This window comes from Pithys albifrons, chromosome 4, assembly GCF_047495875.1.
Source record: "Pithys albifrons albifrons isolate INPA30051 chromosome 4, PitAlb_v1, whole genome shotgun sequence".
Taxonomy (NCBI): Eukaryota; Metazoa; Chordata; class Aves; order Passeriformes; family Thamnophilidae; genus Pithys; species Pithys albifrons.
In genome coordinates this window covers 1-12,493 of record NC_092461.1, presented here as the reverse complement: position 1 = coordinate 12,493, position 12,493 = coordinate 1, and the positions used below count along the sequence as shown (strand labels likewise).

The window sequence follows — 12,493 nt, the reverse complement described above, 5'->3', positions numbered from 1 at the left end:
GGGGGTCTCTTGGGTGTCCCTGGGAGTGCTAGGGGTCCCCAAAGACCTCTGGGGGTGTCCCTGGCGATCCCTTTTCTTCTGGGGCTCCCTTTGGGGTCCGTGTAGGTATTTGAAGATCTTTTTAGTTACGGGGGTCTCTGGGGCTTCTGTGTGTGCCTTCAGGGTCCCTTGAGGTATTTGTATTTCCCTGGGGGTCCCCTGATTGCCCGGAATCCCTGTAGAACCCTGAAGGATCCCTGGGTTCTCAGGAGATCTCTGAGGGTCCCCGAGTTTGTGAGGAGTCCCTGAGGGGTCCCCGGGGTTCCTTGTGGGTCTGTGGGTGTCCCATGAGGGTCCTTGGGGGTGTTGGTGTTCCCTGGAGGTCTCGGGGGTTCCTGGAGAAGCTGGGAAGTCCCTGTAGATCCCTGGGTGTCCCTGAGGGTCCCTGGGCATGTTTGGGATCCCTGGGGTCCCCTGGGTGTTTCTGGGAGTGCTGGGGGTCCCCAAACATCTCTGGGGGTGTCTCTGGTGATCGCCTTTATTCTGGGGCTGCCTTTGGGGTCCCTGTAGGTCTCTGGGGATTCCTTTACGCCTGGGTGTGTCTGGTGGTTCTGGACGTCCCTGTAGTTCCCTGGAGCTCCCCTGAGTGCCACGAGTCCTGTAAATATCTGGGGTGTCTCTGGCAGTCCCTGTGAGTGTTGAGGGTCCCTGGGGATCCTTGTGGGTTCAGGAGTGTCCCACGGGGGTCTCTGGTGGTCTTGGGTATTCCTGGATGTTGGGGAGCATTGGGGTCCTTGGAGGTCCTTGAGTATCTCTTTGGGATCCAGGGGGTCATGGGGGGGGGGTGGTGTTCTGCAGATCCCTGGGAGGCCCTGGGTGTCCCTTGGGGGTCCCTGGAGGTCCATGAGGGTGTTTGTAGTTCCCTGGGGGTCCCCTGATTGCCAGGAATCCCTGTAGAACCCTGAAGGATCCCTGGGTTCTCAGGAGATGCCTGAGGGTCCCCGAGTTTGTGAGGAGTCCCTGAGGGGTCTTTGGAGGACTCTGGGCATCCTTGTGGGTCCACGGGTGTCTCATGAGGGTCCCTGGGGATGGTGGGAGTCCCTGGGGGTCTCTTGGGTGTCCCTGGAGGTGCTGAAGGTCCCCACAGATCTTTGGGGTCCCTTTAATTCTTGGGGGTCTGTGGGACTGCTCTGGGTGCTGGGTTCCCTCTGGGTCTCTGTGGGTTCTTGGGGTCCCTGTTGTTCCCTGGGGGCCCCTGTGTGTCCCTTTGGGACCCTGGAGGTGATGGTGTTCCCTGGGGGTTTCTTGGGTGCCCCTGTAGATGCCTGGGGGTCTCCTGAGAACTGGGAGACCCTGGAGTTCCCTGGGTGTTTCTTGGGGTCCCTGTTGTTCCCTGGGGATTCCCGTGTGTCCCTTTGGATCTCTGGGGGTGTTGGGGGTCCTTGGGGGTTCCTGTAGGACCCTTTAGGTACCTGGAGGTCTCGGGGATCTGAGTTGCATCTTCTGGACACTGCACAGTCTTATAGTGAAGGAGTGAAAGGCCAATGAGGTGTTCAGCACATTAAGCTGCATTCTTTTAAACTACAAATCAGAGTTTTCCCCTTCAGTAGATGAAGAATTTAATTTTTAGTGTATACAGGGTTTTGTTGGTGTGGGGTTTTTTATTTACCCATTGTAATCTGCTTGTCAGGTACACAAAAGGTCGGGAATGAACCACACAGTTGCAACGAGAAATCATTTGTAATCAACAGCTTGCACTTTACATGTCTTCGAAATTGGTCTGTGCCCCTTGCAGTGTTACAGCCTCTGACAGTGAATCACGTTAGCAGAGGAAGAAGTGCTTTGTGTGAGCTGTAGTTTCCCTCTCCCTGCAGCCTTTCCAGCAGCTTTTCTTCAGGGCCCGCTCTGTTCTGTGTGCCATCAACTCGTGTGACAACCTGTGGGAGGGGCCGGTGCGATGCGCTCAGCACAGTCTGGCAAATGAATTTCAACCATCGGCCCTGCTGTCGATGGAGGGGGGGGAAGTGACAAACGAAGGTTGGAGAAAGTGTCTTTGCTGTATCTCCCATACATGGGCTCTACTTGCACTGTCTTTAATATCTCAATGGTCTGCCTTAGACAGGCTTTTGGGTGTAAATTTACTGTTCATCCACTGCCCTTCAGGTTGGACTCCATGACAGAAACGCACAAGGCTCATCGGCAGCAATGTGAGAAACATCAGCAAAGCCGAGAGGACTCTGCCAAGGCAATGAAAGACTAGAAGAGTCTTTGGGGGTACTGGTGAACAGTGTAAGTTTTTGCAGGAAATGCGAGGGAATGTCCAAGACTTGCTTGAGTGTTTCAGAGAAAAGGTAAGGATGCAAAAACATTCATCTCTTTAAAAAAACGAGTCTCGTAGTACCTGCCAAAGAGCGCATTTTCCTCTGTTTTCAAACCCTGAGAACATACTACTCTTCTAAAGGTTTGGTCATTCGAGGATTGAAAAGAACTTCTCATCATGCTGAGCTGGTTGTCAGAAACCTCACAGTGTACGAGGTCAGTGACTTTAGATTGCCTAAAAACTTGCAGATTTTCTGTCTAGAGGACTTTGGTAGATACTCTGGCATTTCAAGTTTACTCAGATGCTGCTTTTTACTTTTGTTGGATGTCAGGTTAGCAAAAATAAGGGCTGAACTATGATCTTGTTAGTTTCTGGAATGTTTTGTGTACACAGTGACAGACTTTTGTCTTCTGTATTATTATAGACTTCCTTCTGCCAGGCGTCACTTGGTATTACTCTGCTCTGAGGGAGAAGATTGTAAAAGTAAAGTGGCTGTTCAGAGACACCCAGACTTGAAAATATCCTTCTTTCATGTGCATGTCCAACTCAAAAACATAATTAGTTTTTTCTCAAGATTTTCACAATGGTTGGATTACTTACTTTGTGGTAAATATTGTAGGAGCTCCTGAATATATTACCCATTTCTGTATTTATATATATATATATATATTAGGCACACACAGGAGCTGTGGAATTCAGCTGGCAGTACATGGGCTGTTTCTCTGTTGTCTTCTGACTTGAATACAGTAGCACAGTAGCTTCTAAATATAGAACCTGTCGGAATGACCAAGCAGTTTAAGCTGCTGTTTGCCCAGCTCGGTGGGTGTGGGAGGGGAACAGAAAAGCATTCTGGGTGTTAATGGGGTAGATATTAATTGTCCAGTGTCCCTGGAATTGGGAGAGACCAGTCTGCAGTCCTGTAAAGTGAAGACTAACTGTGTTGTGAACAAACCTGGGAAGTGTGAACCAGTTAGTTCATCCAAGTGATTGATTAGTGTGACTAATTAGTTGCCATTGATTGTTCACTGAGGAAGCCACACTCCTGAGTCTGACAGATTTTGTATAACCAGGAAAACATATTATTAAGAAGTTGTGTAACAATTTCAGTTCGGTTTGAAGGAGGGTTTTTGGCCTACCTAGCTCCACTAGTAAATAAATCAATCCCAGCCATTTGACAGCAAATTAACGAGCCTGGTTGTTAAATTAGCAGCAGCTGCAGTTGCTTTCCTACAACATACCCTTGCTTTGCTGGTAGTTGGTTTTTAAGGATTCTACACTTGGAAACTTTCTCAGCCTCCCTGTATCTCACCTGGCATTCCAGTCCGTTGAACTTGTAAGATGTGACTTCTGTCCTCTCCTGCTTCTTAGGGGCATTCACAGAGTTTTGCTGTTTCAGGAGGAGGCTGTTGCTGTATTTGTCTGCACAGTGAGCTGCAAAAGCAGGAGCTGATGGGTCAGTCCAGCTGGGGCATTTCATTTATTGTGACATTATTTGGCCAGATACTGTTTGGAATTCAGTGCTTTCAGCACGACAAAGGTACCATCAGATTCAGAACCAGCAGCCCACGGGACACCACAAGGTTTTCTAAAATGGAGGTGGGAGGAGGAGGGAAAAATCAAGTAATCATTGTCAGTTTTTATTTCAATGGGATGCAGTAGGATGGTGAATTGTTGTTGTCTTTGGAGCGTAGAGCTGAATTGCCTTCAGCTGTTTGGTAGAACCTGTGCCCCTGCCTGCTTCATATTTAGTGTTGCTGTTATTATTTATAATAATGTTGTCACGATCCGCTCCTGGGAAGGGGACGGGGGTAATCGAGTTTGTTTTTAATCATTGCCTTTGGGGTGGATTAAAGTGAACCGACACCATATGATCGGTGTTTATTTTAACAATTCCGTATAGTGTGACATAGAAAATAACCTTAGTGGGGGGGAAAAGATGCACAGGGGGAAGAAAGACAGGAGAAGGGTCCAGAACAGCAGGGAAAAGAAGAGGTGAGAGAAGGTGAGAATGGAAAGGTTACACAGTCACCGCCCGGGGATCCAGCGTTGCATCTCAACGGTCCTGCGGTCGGCGGGGTCGAAGAACAGAACCCAAATTCCCAAAATCCCCAGTCCATTTTCTACCCTCAGCATGCCCTCTGCACCTCCCTCCGAGGCAGGGGGTTGTTTTCTGCGAACCCCCATATTCGCCGGAGGGCAGGGCAAGGGCTCCTCTTGCCTCTTCAGCCCTGGAGGAAGGGATGCCCCAACTGCCCATCAGGGGTATAATGCAAAAGTCAAAAGCCTGCAAAGTTTCTTAGAATGCATAAATCATTAACCGTCAGTCTGACAGCACCCAGCCATGTCTGCATTCAATAACAATTTTTCTTTGTCGTTCTCGGTGAAGCTTCACTGAGGGCGGTGATTTTTATATAGTGGACAGGGAGACAGAAGAGGAAAGGAAAGGAAGGGAAGCCCCCCGTGCACGGGATTCCCCCCCTTAAGGAAAACAATTTTATTTCTCTGCTCCGTGAGTGGTAGTGGGGGGGCATTAAAGGATTTCAGTAGTTACAATTAAATTTCTTAACATTAATAACACAAATGAACATTAAAAAGTTACAAACATACAGAAATGCTGGAAATTATGCACACGTGACATTAATAAGGTTACAAACACACAAATACTTGCAAAATTATACATTAAAACATAGTTACTTGGGAGACAAATGCTTGAAGTTATCAGAAAGCATTGAGTTACTTGGGAGCTGGTGAAAGGCTTTCTTATATTCTCCTTTAGGCCTACGTTTAGTTCTATTTGTTAAATTTAACCAAATGTGGTAGGCATTGTTTTTTAAGGCAAAGACAAATGCATGTAATGCATATTTGTTTGATTCCAAATATGCCTAAATACTTGTACTAACTCCCAGGTTACATTTGGTTGAGTTTCTCAATTGAGAGAGATATTCCAAAAGGACAAAATATACTTGCATGTATCTTACACAATTTTACTAGCAAGTTGTTCATATGAAACAAGCAATTTTGGGAGTAGGGGAACACAAACAAATGTTTGTGGTAGGTTTTTACATATTGAAATTTGTTAGGATCAGAACATTTTCAAGACGAAGCACATGCAAACAACCCAAAAGAAAAATAACCAGCATAACTTTTCAGTCTTGTTGTTACTTCATGTTCTCAAAGGACAATGAGAACCAATCATAGCAGCTGTAGAAGGTTTCATCGGTTTCATGTAGTTTTATGTGGTTTCATTTCTTCGTCTGGCAGGTTTCTGTAAAGGAACACATCTGGCCCACTGTGGACCCGTTAAACAGGTTTGTGGTGGGGCTGAGGGGACCCCAGTGTTGGACTGCTGGGGGCAGCTGCCCTCAGGGGGTGATTGATGCTATTCCGTTTCTGATTCACGGTCCTTACTGCTGTATTTTGACTATGTTCTCTGAATGGCCTTGCTTAAATTCTGTTAGTTCTTCAGATGGATACAGGGGTTTGTTAACATCAACCGGTCTGGGGTATTCCAAATTGATGTAATTCACAATTTTTCATTTCAAGCTTTTAATTTTTTTCTTCCTCATTTTGTAATGTTGAAGCAACAGATTTATTTCCTTTTTCCCCGAACTGCTTCACGTTCATCAGTCGACTGTGGGAGTTCTTTTCCTAATTGCTCCTGTAATTCCTTTATCTGCACCTTAAAAGGGCTCGAGCACTGCAGGGATGGCCCCAACTGCCCATCAGGGGTATAATGCAAAAGTCAAAAGCCCGCAAAGTTTCTTAGAATGCATAAATCATTAACCGTTTCAGTCTCTGACACCCCTGCACCTTCATGCCCTGTGGAACTCTGGCTGGCAATATCCCAGTCTCCCTCCTAGTCTGCATTACCCAGTTACCAGGTGGGGAGCAAGGGAAAAGCAGACATTGCTGCAGCCCAGTATCCTGGCCCATGTTCGTTCTGCAGCCTGCATGTTGTGCTTACATGAGCTGCCACCAGGACAAACAGTTCAGGTACCTTTTGACTCCTGCTCTCTTCTTGTTTTTTTTTTTTCAGAAGTGTTTTCTTAACTGCTAAGAGAAATTTTTTAAAAGGGAGTTTTCTGTCACCTCTGCTCTGATTGCAGAGGGAGGGAAGTGTAAGTCCTCTTCAGAGGGAATCCAGAGTATTTAATTAATTTGTTAATTTATTATGATTTACTTCATTAATCAAACCAGGGAAAATCTGAAATATGTCCTCATTAAATTTAAAACCGTTTCTGCACATTGTCCCTTCTGCCTTGTCATTTCTCAGTGAGTTTTCAGGCTGACAAAACAAAACTCAGGTTAGTTAGAGACATGGTACAGAATTCTCAAGTCTAACTGTGTTCCCTCCTGACTGTTGCTGGTCCTGGTAAGCACTTTGTTAAGTTAGAAAAAATACAAGGTGCTCATAAAGAGATGTTTTGAATCCAGAAAGTATAATTTTGTAGTTCTGCACAATTGAACTGTAATTCCCATTGTACCCTGATCTCTGGGGTTTTCTTTTTGGTTTAAGTACAAGTTAAAATCCGTGGGGCAACAACTGTGAAAACAATCAGGTTTCTGCTATTTTAGGTTTTCATTCTATCGGTGACTGTGGGCTAAGAGAGTGAATTGGTTCATCTGGTTGAGTGTTTTAGAGTTTGTTTTGTGAGTGTATGATCCTTGCATACATGTTGCTTCTTGTATGTGTTGACTCAAATCTCTTTTTAGGTATCTAACTCAAATTCTCTTATTAGGGCAAGTGTCGAGATTTTGAAACAATGTTGTGGTTTGAATCCTTTGCTGTTTTACGGCTGTGAAGAGCAGGAGCAAGTGAAAGATGAAGCTGATATTTCACTGTTGCCTACCATTGTAGAGCGAGTTGTTCTTCCTAAATTAACAGGTATAGGTTTGGAAAATGGTGGGGAAGGGGTTGTGGAATCTCGTGCTTGTTTGTGCTTTCAGATTTTACTGTTTTGTAAATAAATGAATGATCAATACCTGTATTTGAGTATGTTCAAGGTGGGGTAATTCTTTACTCTCTTACAGTGATTTCAGAAAATATCTGGGATCCTTTTTCTACCACACAGACATGTAGAGTGGTGGCAATTGTACAGAAACCAGTAGATGGATACCCCTCAGTGGTGAATGCAGAAAACAAAAACACACAAGTGAGTTGGGTTTTTTGCATAAGTTAAGGAATTTGAATATATTTTTACTATACTTAATGCTGGAAAACAGAGGAAGAAAGAGAAGTTTTCAGTTTATTTGATGCTCGGCAGCTTGGTTGTGAACAGTCAAGTATGGTGATAGATTAAGAGAAGGAACTCAGTGAAACCTCCCCAGAATAGATACTGGAGATAAAAAGATACACCAAATGTAAGACTTGTTGGTCTCCAGTTTTGCTTTAAGGGTCTGCTACAAATACTGTGTTTTCTTTCTTAAGATCTCTGCAATCTTTTCAAATGCAGTGCCTGGAAATTGGGTAGTTTTACTTTGCCTTCTGTGAGTGCAGCAACTGATGTTAAGAGTTCAGGCTTTAATGGAACCTGTCAAAGTTCAGATGTTTCCATTATTACAGGCTTCTTCCTTTAAGACTGGATGTGTGCTTAAATATGTGTGCCCTTACTGTTGGGCTCACAAATGTTCTTTATTGTTTTAAAAATCAATTTCCGATTTTTAACTACTAAGCAGTGCCTTGGACATCTAAAAATAAAATGATCTGTTTCAGATGCTTTTGAAGGCATTATTGCTAAGAATGAGGAGAACACTAGATGCTGATGTATTCATGCCCTTCTATCCAAAAAAGTAAGTTTACTTTCAACTATGGTGTTAGATTTTCCTTAGCAAGTTGCTGCCTTCTGTCCACAGTTAACAGGGTTTTTCCCAGTGTGGTTCAGTGCCTGGATACAGGACATCTTTTTGTTATCCTCCTGGTAGAATTTAGCAAAGACAAGAAGGATGGAAGGGAGTATTTATGGAAATGAATTGTGTGCTGGAAACCAGCAAATTGCAGACAGAGATGTGGTCTTGGTTGCTCATTAAGAAATCTCTTTACTTTGCAGCATCTTAGAAAACAAGAACTCGGGTCCATATTTGTTTTTCCAACGTCAGTTTTGGTCCTCTGGTAAGGTGAGTAAATACATCTGGTAAATGGTCTGAGACAGTGTAGCAATAAAATTCTTCTCAAATTTGTGGAAAAGGGTAGATGGAAGCTGCTGTAATCTCTAAATGAGGATCCTTAGTCTTTGGTAATGCACTGTGAGGGAGACTGTATTCTGAATAGGTTTGCAAGATATTTTAAAATATTAAATATTTTTAAATGTTTGATGTGTTTGATCAACTTTCTGGTTTCAGTAAGTCTTGAAATGCCTATTTTCAGTTATTAGGAAACTTTCTCCAGTGGTATGGGATCCTTTCAAATCAAACTCTCCAGGAGCTGTCCATAGATGGGCTGCTGAACAGGCACATTCTTATGGCTTTTCAAAACTCAGAGTATGGAGAGGACAGCATGAAGAAGGCTCAAAGTGTAAGTAAAATCAAACAATGTTTAAAATCACAGATTGCAATTAAAGGAAAATGTGGTTAAAACTTGAAGTTGCCTATGAAATCTCGGGTTTGGTATTTCCAAAGTTGTAGTGTCAGTGAAAAAGAGATTTTGTATTTTTTAACACACAAACTAAAGAAAGAAACTTCTCTGGCTTATACCTGTATTTCGTGTAGGTATTTTGTGGGTTTCAGTGTCACACTGCTTGGATTTCGGATACTTTTTTGGTAGTTTTCTCATTTTTTCACTCAGTTGGGTCTTGTCACCTCAATCTCAGCTGGCAGATTTCCCCAATCATGTTACATAGTTTGTAAGAATTTTCTTACATTGTATTTAACTTTCTTTTCCTGATCTGCCTGGGTAATTGCTTGCTTTCCTAACAGTGGTTCAGTAATCTAAGAGGAGACAAGACTATTTATTTCCCAGCTAGAAAACTCCTGTAGATACCTTGCTCACCTGGCTGATACAATTTACAGACACAGCATTGGTTGCTCTGATGTAGAGAAGAGAAATGCAAGGTAATTACCTTGAGTTAAAGCAATTGCAGTTCTTGTCATTTGTTTTATTTTGCCTGTACATGCAAACATGAGTAACTGTCTCCATCCTGTGGAGTGTCTTTGGAAACTAAAAGGAGACTTCCAAAATGTTACCGTGTGGTACATGGGGATATTTTTAAAGTGTCTGGACACAGCACCTCCTGGAAATACTGAAACACTGATGATACCTGTTGTACCACTGCTCAGTGTCACAGACTCTTAAGGGGCTTTGTAAAATGGAAGGAGAGGGACTTTTTATATGGGCAGATCATGTCCACTCAAGGGGCAATGGTTCTAAACTGCAAGAGGAGATATTTAGGTTGGATTTTAGGAAGACATTCTTCCCTGTGAGGGTGGTGAGGCACTGGCACAGGTTGCCCAGGGAAGCTGTGGCTGCCCCATCCTTTTAAGTGTCCAAGGTCAGGTTGGATGGGGCTCGAAGCAACCTGGGCTATGGAAGGTGTCCCTTCCAAACAAAACCACCTTTTATTCTGCCAAATTTTGCAGCTACTGCATGTGGACTATTTCACCCTGTGAGCCCTGCTGATTCCTGCATAATGGCTTCTGAATTGCAAACTGTCTTTCCTATACTGTACAAACCTTCTGATTTCATTTACACAACCAGCTGGATGAACTTTTTGGCCTTAGATCCAAGAGTCACTTTGCTTGAGTCCCATAATCAGCTTAATTAGAAGTTCAGATTAGACACATCACTGCTGGCCTGTAATGGTTTGGCAACAGCACAGGAATAAAGAATCTTCCAGTCTTGTTATACTCTTGTGTATCAGTGTAGCAATTTGTGTGTGAAGTTCATTGAAATTTTTGAACTCTCTCTTTTGGTAGTCTGTGTCTAGATTTGAAAGAACCTTTTTTACCAGGTGTAAGTACAAACTTGGTAAAAGTTTGTATTGGGAGAGAAACATGCAGTTAGCCTTATTTTCATAGGAAGTTCTAATTTAATTTCTGTCTTCTGTCCTGCCTTTTCCCAGCATGAAACAAATCTGCTGCTGTTGCCCTAATTAAGCAACTCTAATAAATCTGAGGCAGGAATATTTATGATATGGCTTTCATGATGTAGCCTTCTGTTGGGATATTAATCCATGTCATTGATTGTTCTACCCCTTTACTGACTTCTCCTCCCTCCTTTTAGGGAGCACATCAGGCAGGTCATAAAGCTCCTGGCGAGTACCCGAGCCCTGGATCACGCCGTGACAGTTGCAAATGATCACAATGTGAAAGAGGTAAAGATTTTAATAGAGGGAAAAGAGACTTTTCCCACAACTCATTTTGAGCTTTAAAACCATTCCTGATGTGTAATTTATGTACATATGTAAAGTTTCTTAAACTGTATAGTATTGATCTTTGTTTCAATATGAAGTGCATTCTTATAGACAGCACCCTTAAAAAAATCATTGACTTCATTTAAAACAAAAATGGAATCCCAAGATTTTCATCTTTCCAGAAGCCACCTTTTTCTCCAAGTTTCTCAAAATCTTGTTTACAAGAGTACTTTGTGCCCATGCTCAGTAGTCCTGTACTGCTGTTAATTGCTCCATGGTTACATGGCATGTGTATAATATACTTTGTGTAATACACTGTATGCAATTATTTATAACATCATGTTGCTTTCACACTGGGTATAAAGATGTATTGTTGCATTAAGCTTTTCATTTGCTAAAAATTACTTATTTTGACAATAAAATGATCGTACTGTTGGTCAAAGGAACTGGTAAAACATTCAACTGTGTGAAAATTGTGAGCTCAAGAGCACACACATTGGAATGGAACCTGACCTTTAAGAAGCAGCTGGGCTGCACTCCAAGTGGAGCAGGTAAAAAGTGGTTTGCATTCAGAATATGAACTCAGAAGACTGTTTTTCAAAAGGGAACTCCAAACTCAATGCTGAATTATTTTAATACAGTCAAAGAATGAGAACTTGTGCTGATGGTGCACGTGTAGACGGCAGCACTTCCTGAAGTCCAGACACGTGTAAGTTGCTCAAATCCACTTTGTGTCCCATTTTGGGGTGGGGGGGTTGTGGTGGTTTTCAGGGTTTTGTTGGTTGGTTTTCTAATGTAATCCATGGAACCTGCTTCTTCAGATTAGTGTGGCTAAAGATGTCAAGAAGAATGAAGGTGAAAAAAGCTTGGAAGTACTTATATTTTAGTAAATATTCAAATGTTACACTTCCCACTAAATACCATATAAGAATGTTCTTTTAAAAAAACAAGGATCAAAGGTAAATGTAAAGAAACAAGAAAACATTTTTTAAAAATCTGTTGATTTATATCAGAACAGTAGTGACTTGGTCTTGGGGTCCAAGGCATGGGGCAGCTGTAACAGCCTTGGGTTAAGAACTATTTCCGTTTGTGCCCTAATTATTTTTAGGGGAACTGTTGCAATTTGCATAAGGAATGCCATTTATGCTCATGTGATGGTTTAAATGAGGATGGTAAAAACATTTCACTTGTAACATTCACAGTTCCTTTGGACAGCGGACAGTGTTTTTTCTGAACTCTTGGGATTGATGGAGTACGCTCAGAAATGCCTGCTCTGAAAAGTTGTTTCAATAAACTCATCTGGTGAAGGAGTTGTTGGGGCTGCAACTCGGGAAGCTTTGTTCCTTTAGGAAGGGAGCAAAGGCAATTCCGTGGGTGCCGGCCGACTTTCCACATGTCAGCCCAAAAAGCTGCTGGTGCTGGCAGCAAACAGTCTGTGTGGGGGAGGTAAAGGCCGGGCGGCTCCTGACTGGCACTGCTTGTGGCAGCAATTCATGGGGATGTTCTATTCTGAAGGTCGCGTTTGAATTTTGGAGGTGGGCTCCAGGAAGAAAATGACTTTATTTTTATTTGGAAATGTCAGAAACAGGATTTTGCTGAAGCTAAAGCAACTAGACCAAGGTAGGAATAGAGTTTTGGGGGAATTTTCGGAGCTTTCCTGCCATTCCATTTGGTTTTGGGAAGTTTCATAGCCCGGAGGAGAGGCAGGGATGATGAGTGCCAGGTGTACAGAGGCTCACAAAAGAACTCGTTAGTTTTTAAGCACTGGGCAAAGACCTCAATGTGCGTTCATTGTTCATTGTCTTATCTCAGAAGTTCTTAAGCACCTTTGGAGTTTTAGCAAAACACC

The 12,493-nt window shown here is 43.1% G+C and overlaps 1 protein-coding gene across 4 annotated transcripts; it reads left to right on the top strand.

The window, feature by feature from the left end:
• The first annotated feature begins 3,780 nt into the window (after positions 1-3,780).
• On the top strand, positions 3,781-12,276 carry LOC139670806 (PAX3- and PAX7-binding protein 1-like). 4 transcript variants are annotated; one of them, XR_011697568.1, is made up of 10 exons: positions 5,845-6,292; positions 7,039-7,184; positions 7,331-7,452; positions 8,013-8,089; positions 8,347-8,413; positions 8,664-8,810; positions 10,515-10,605; positions 11,088-11,195; positions 11,286-11,353; positions 12,160-12,276. XR_011697568.1 is itself a non-coding variant. In XM_071552949.1 (8 exons), exons 1-8 carry the CDS (start codon positions 3,890-3,892, stop codon positions 10,587-10,589), a joined length of 687 nt encoding a protein of 228 aa, XP_071409050.1. In that variant the 5' UTR covers positions 3,781-3,889; the 3' UTR covers positions 10,590-11,086. The 4 variants fall into 4 exon arrangements, 2 of the variants coding, with proteins under 2 accessions (XP_071409050.1, XP_071409049.1); XM_071552949.1 differs by lacking the exons at positions 5,845-6,292; positions 11,088-11,195; positions 11,286-11,353; positions 12,160-12,276 and adding exons at positions 3,781-3,895; positions 5,561-5,607 and having other exon boundaries at positions 10,515-11,086; XR_011697569.1 differs by lacking the exons at positions 11,088-11,195; positions 11,286-11,353; positions 12,160-12,276 and adding an exon at positions 9,212-9,346 and having other exon boundaries at positions 5,846-6,292; positions 10,515-11,086.
• The last annotated feature ends 217 nt before the right edge of the window (positions 12,277-12,493 follow it).

Excerpts from the sequence above, each read along its gene's own strand:
- LOC139670806 (XM_071552948.1), top strand. The coding sequence starts at position 6,114 with ATGCCCTGTGGAACTCTGGCTGGCAATATCCCAGTCTCCCTCCTAGTC. Across the intron at positions 6,293-7,038 it reads CACCAGGACAAACAGTTCAG|GGCAAGTGTCGAGATTTTGA; the intron begins GTACCTTTTGAC and ends TTCTCTTATTAG. Across the intron at positions 8,414-8,663 it reads AGTTTTGGTCCTCTGGTAAG|TTATTAGGAAACTTTCTCCA; the intron begins GTGAGTAAATAC and ends GCCTATTTTCAG.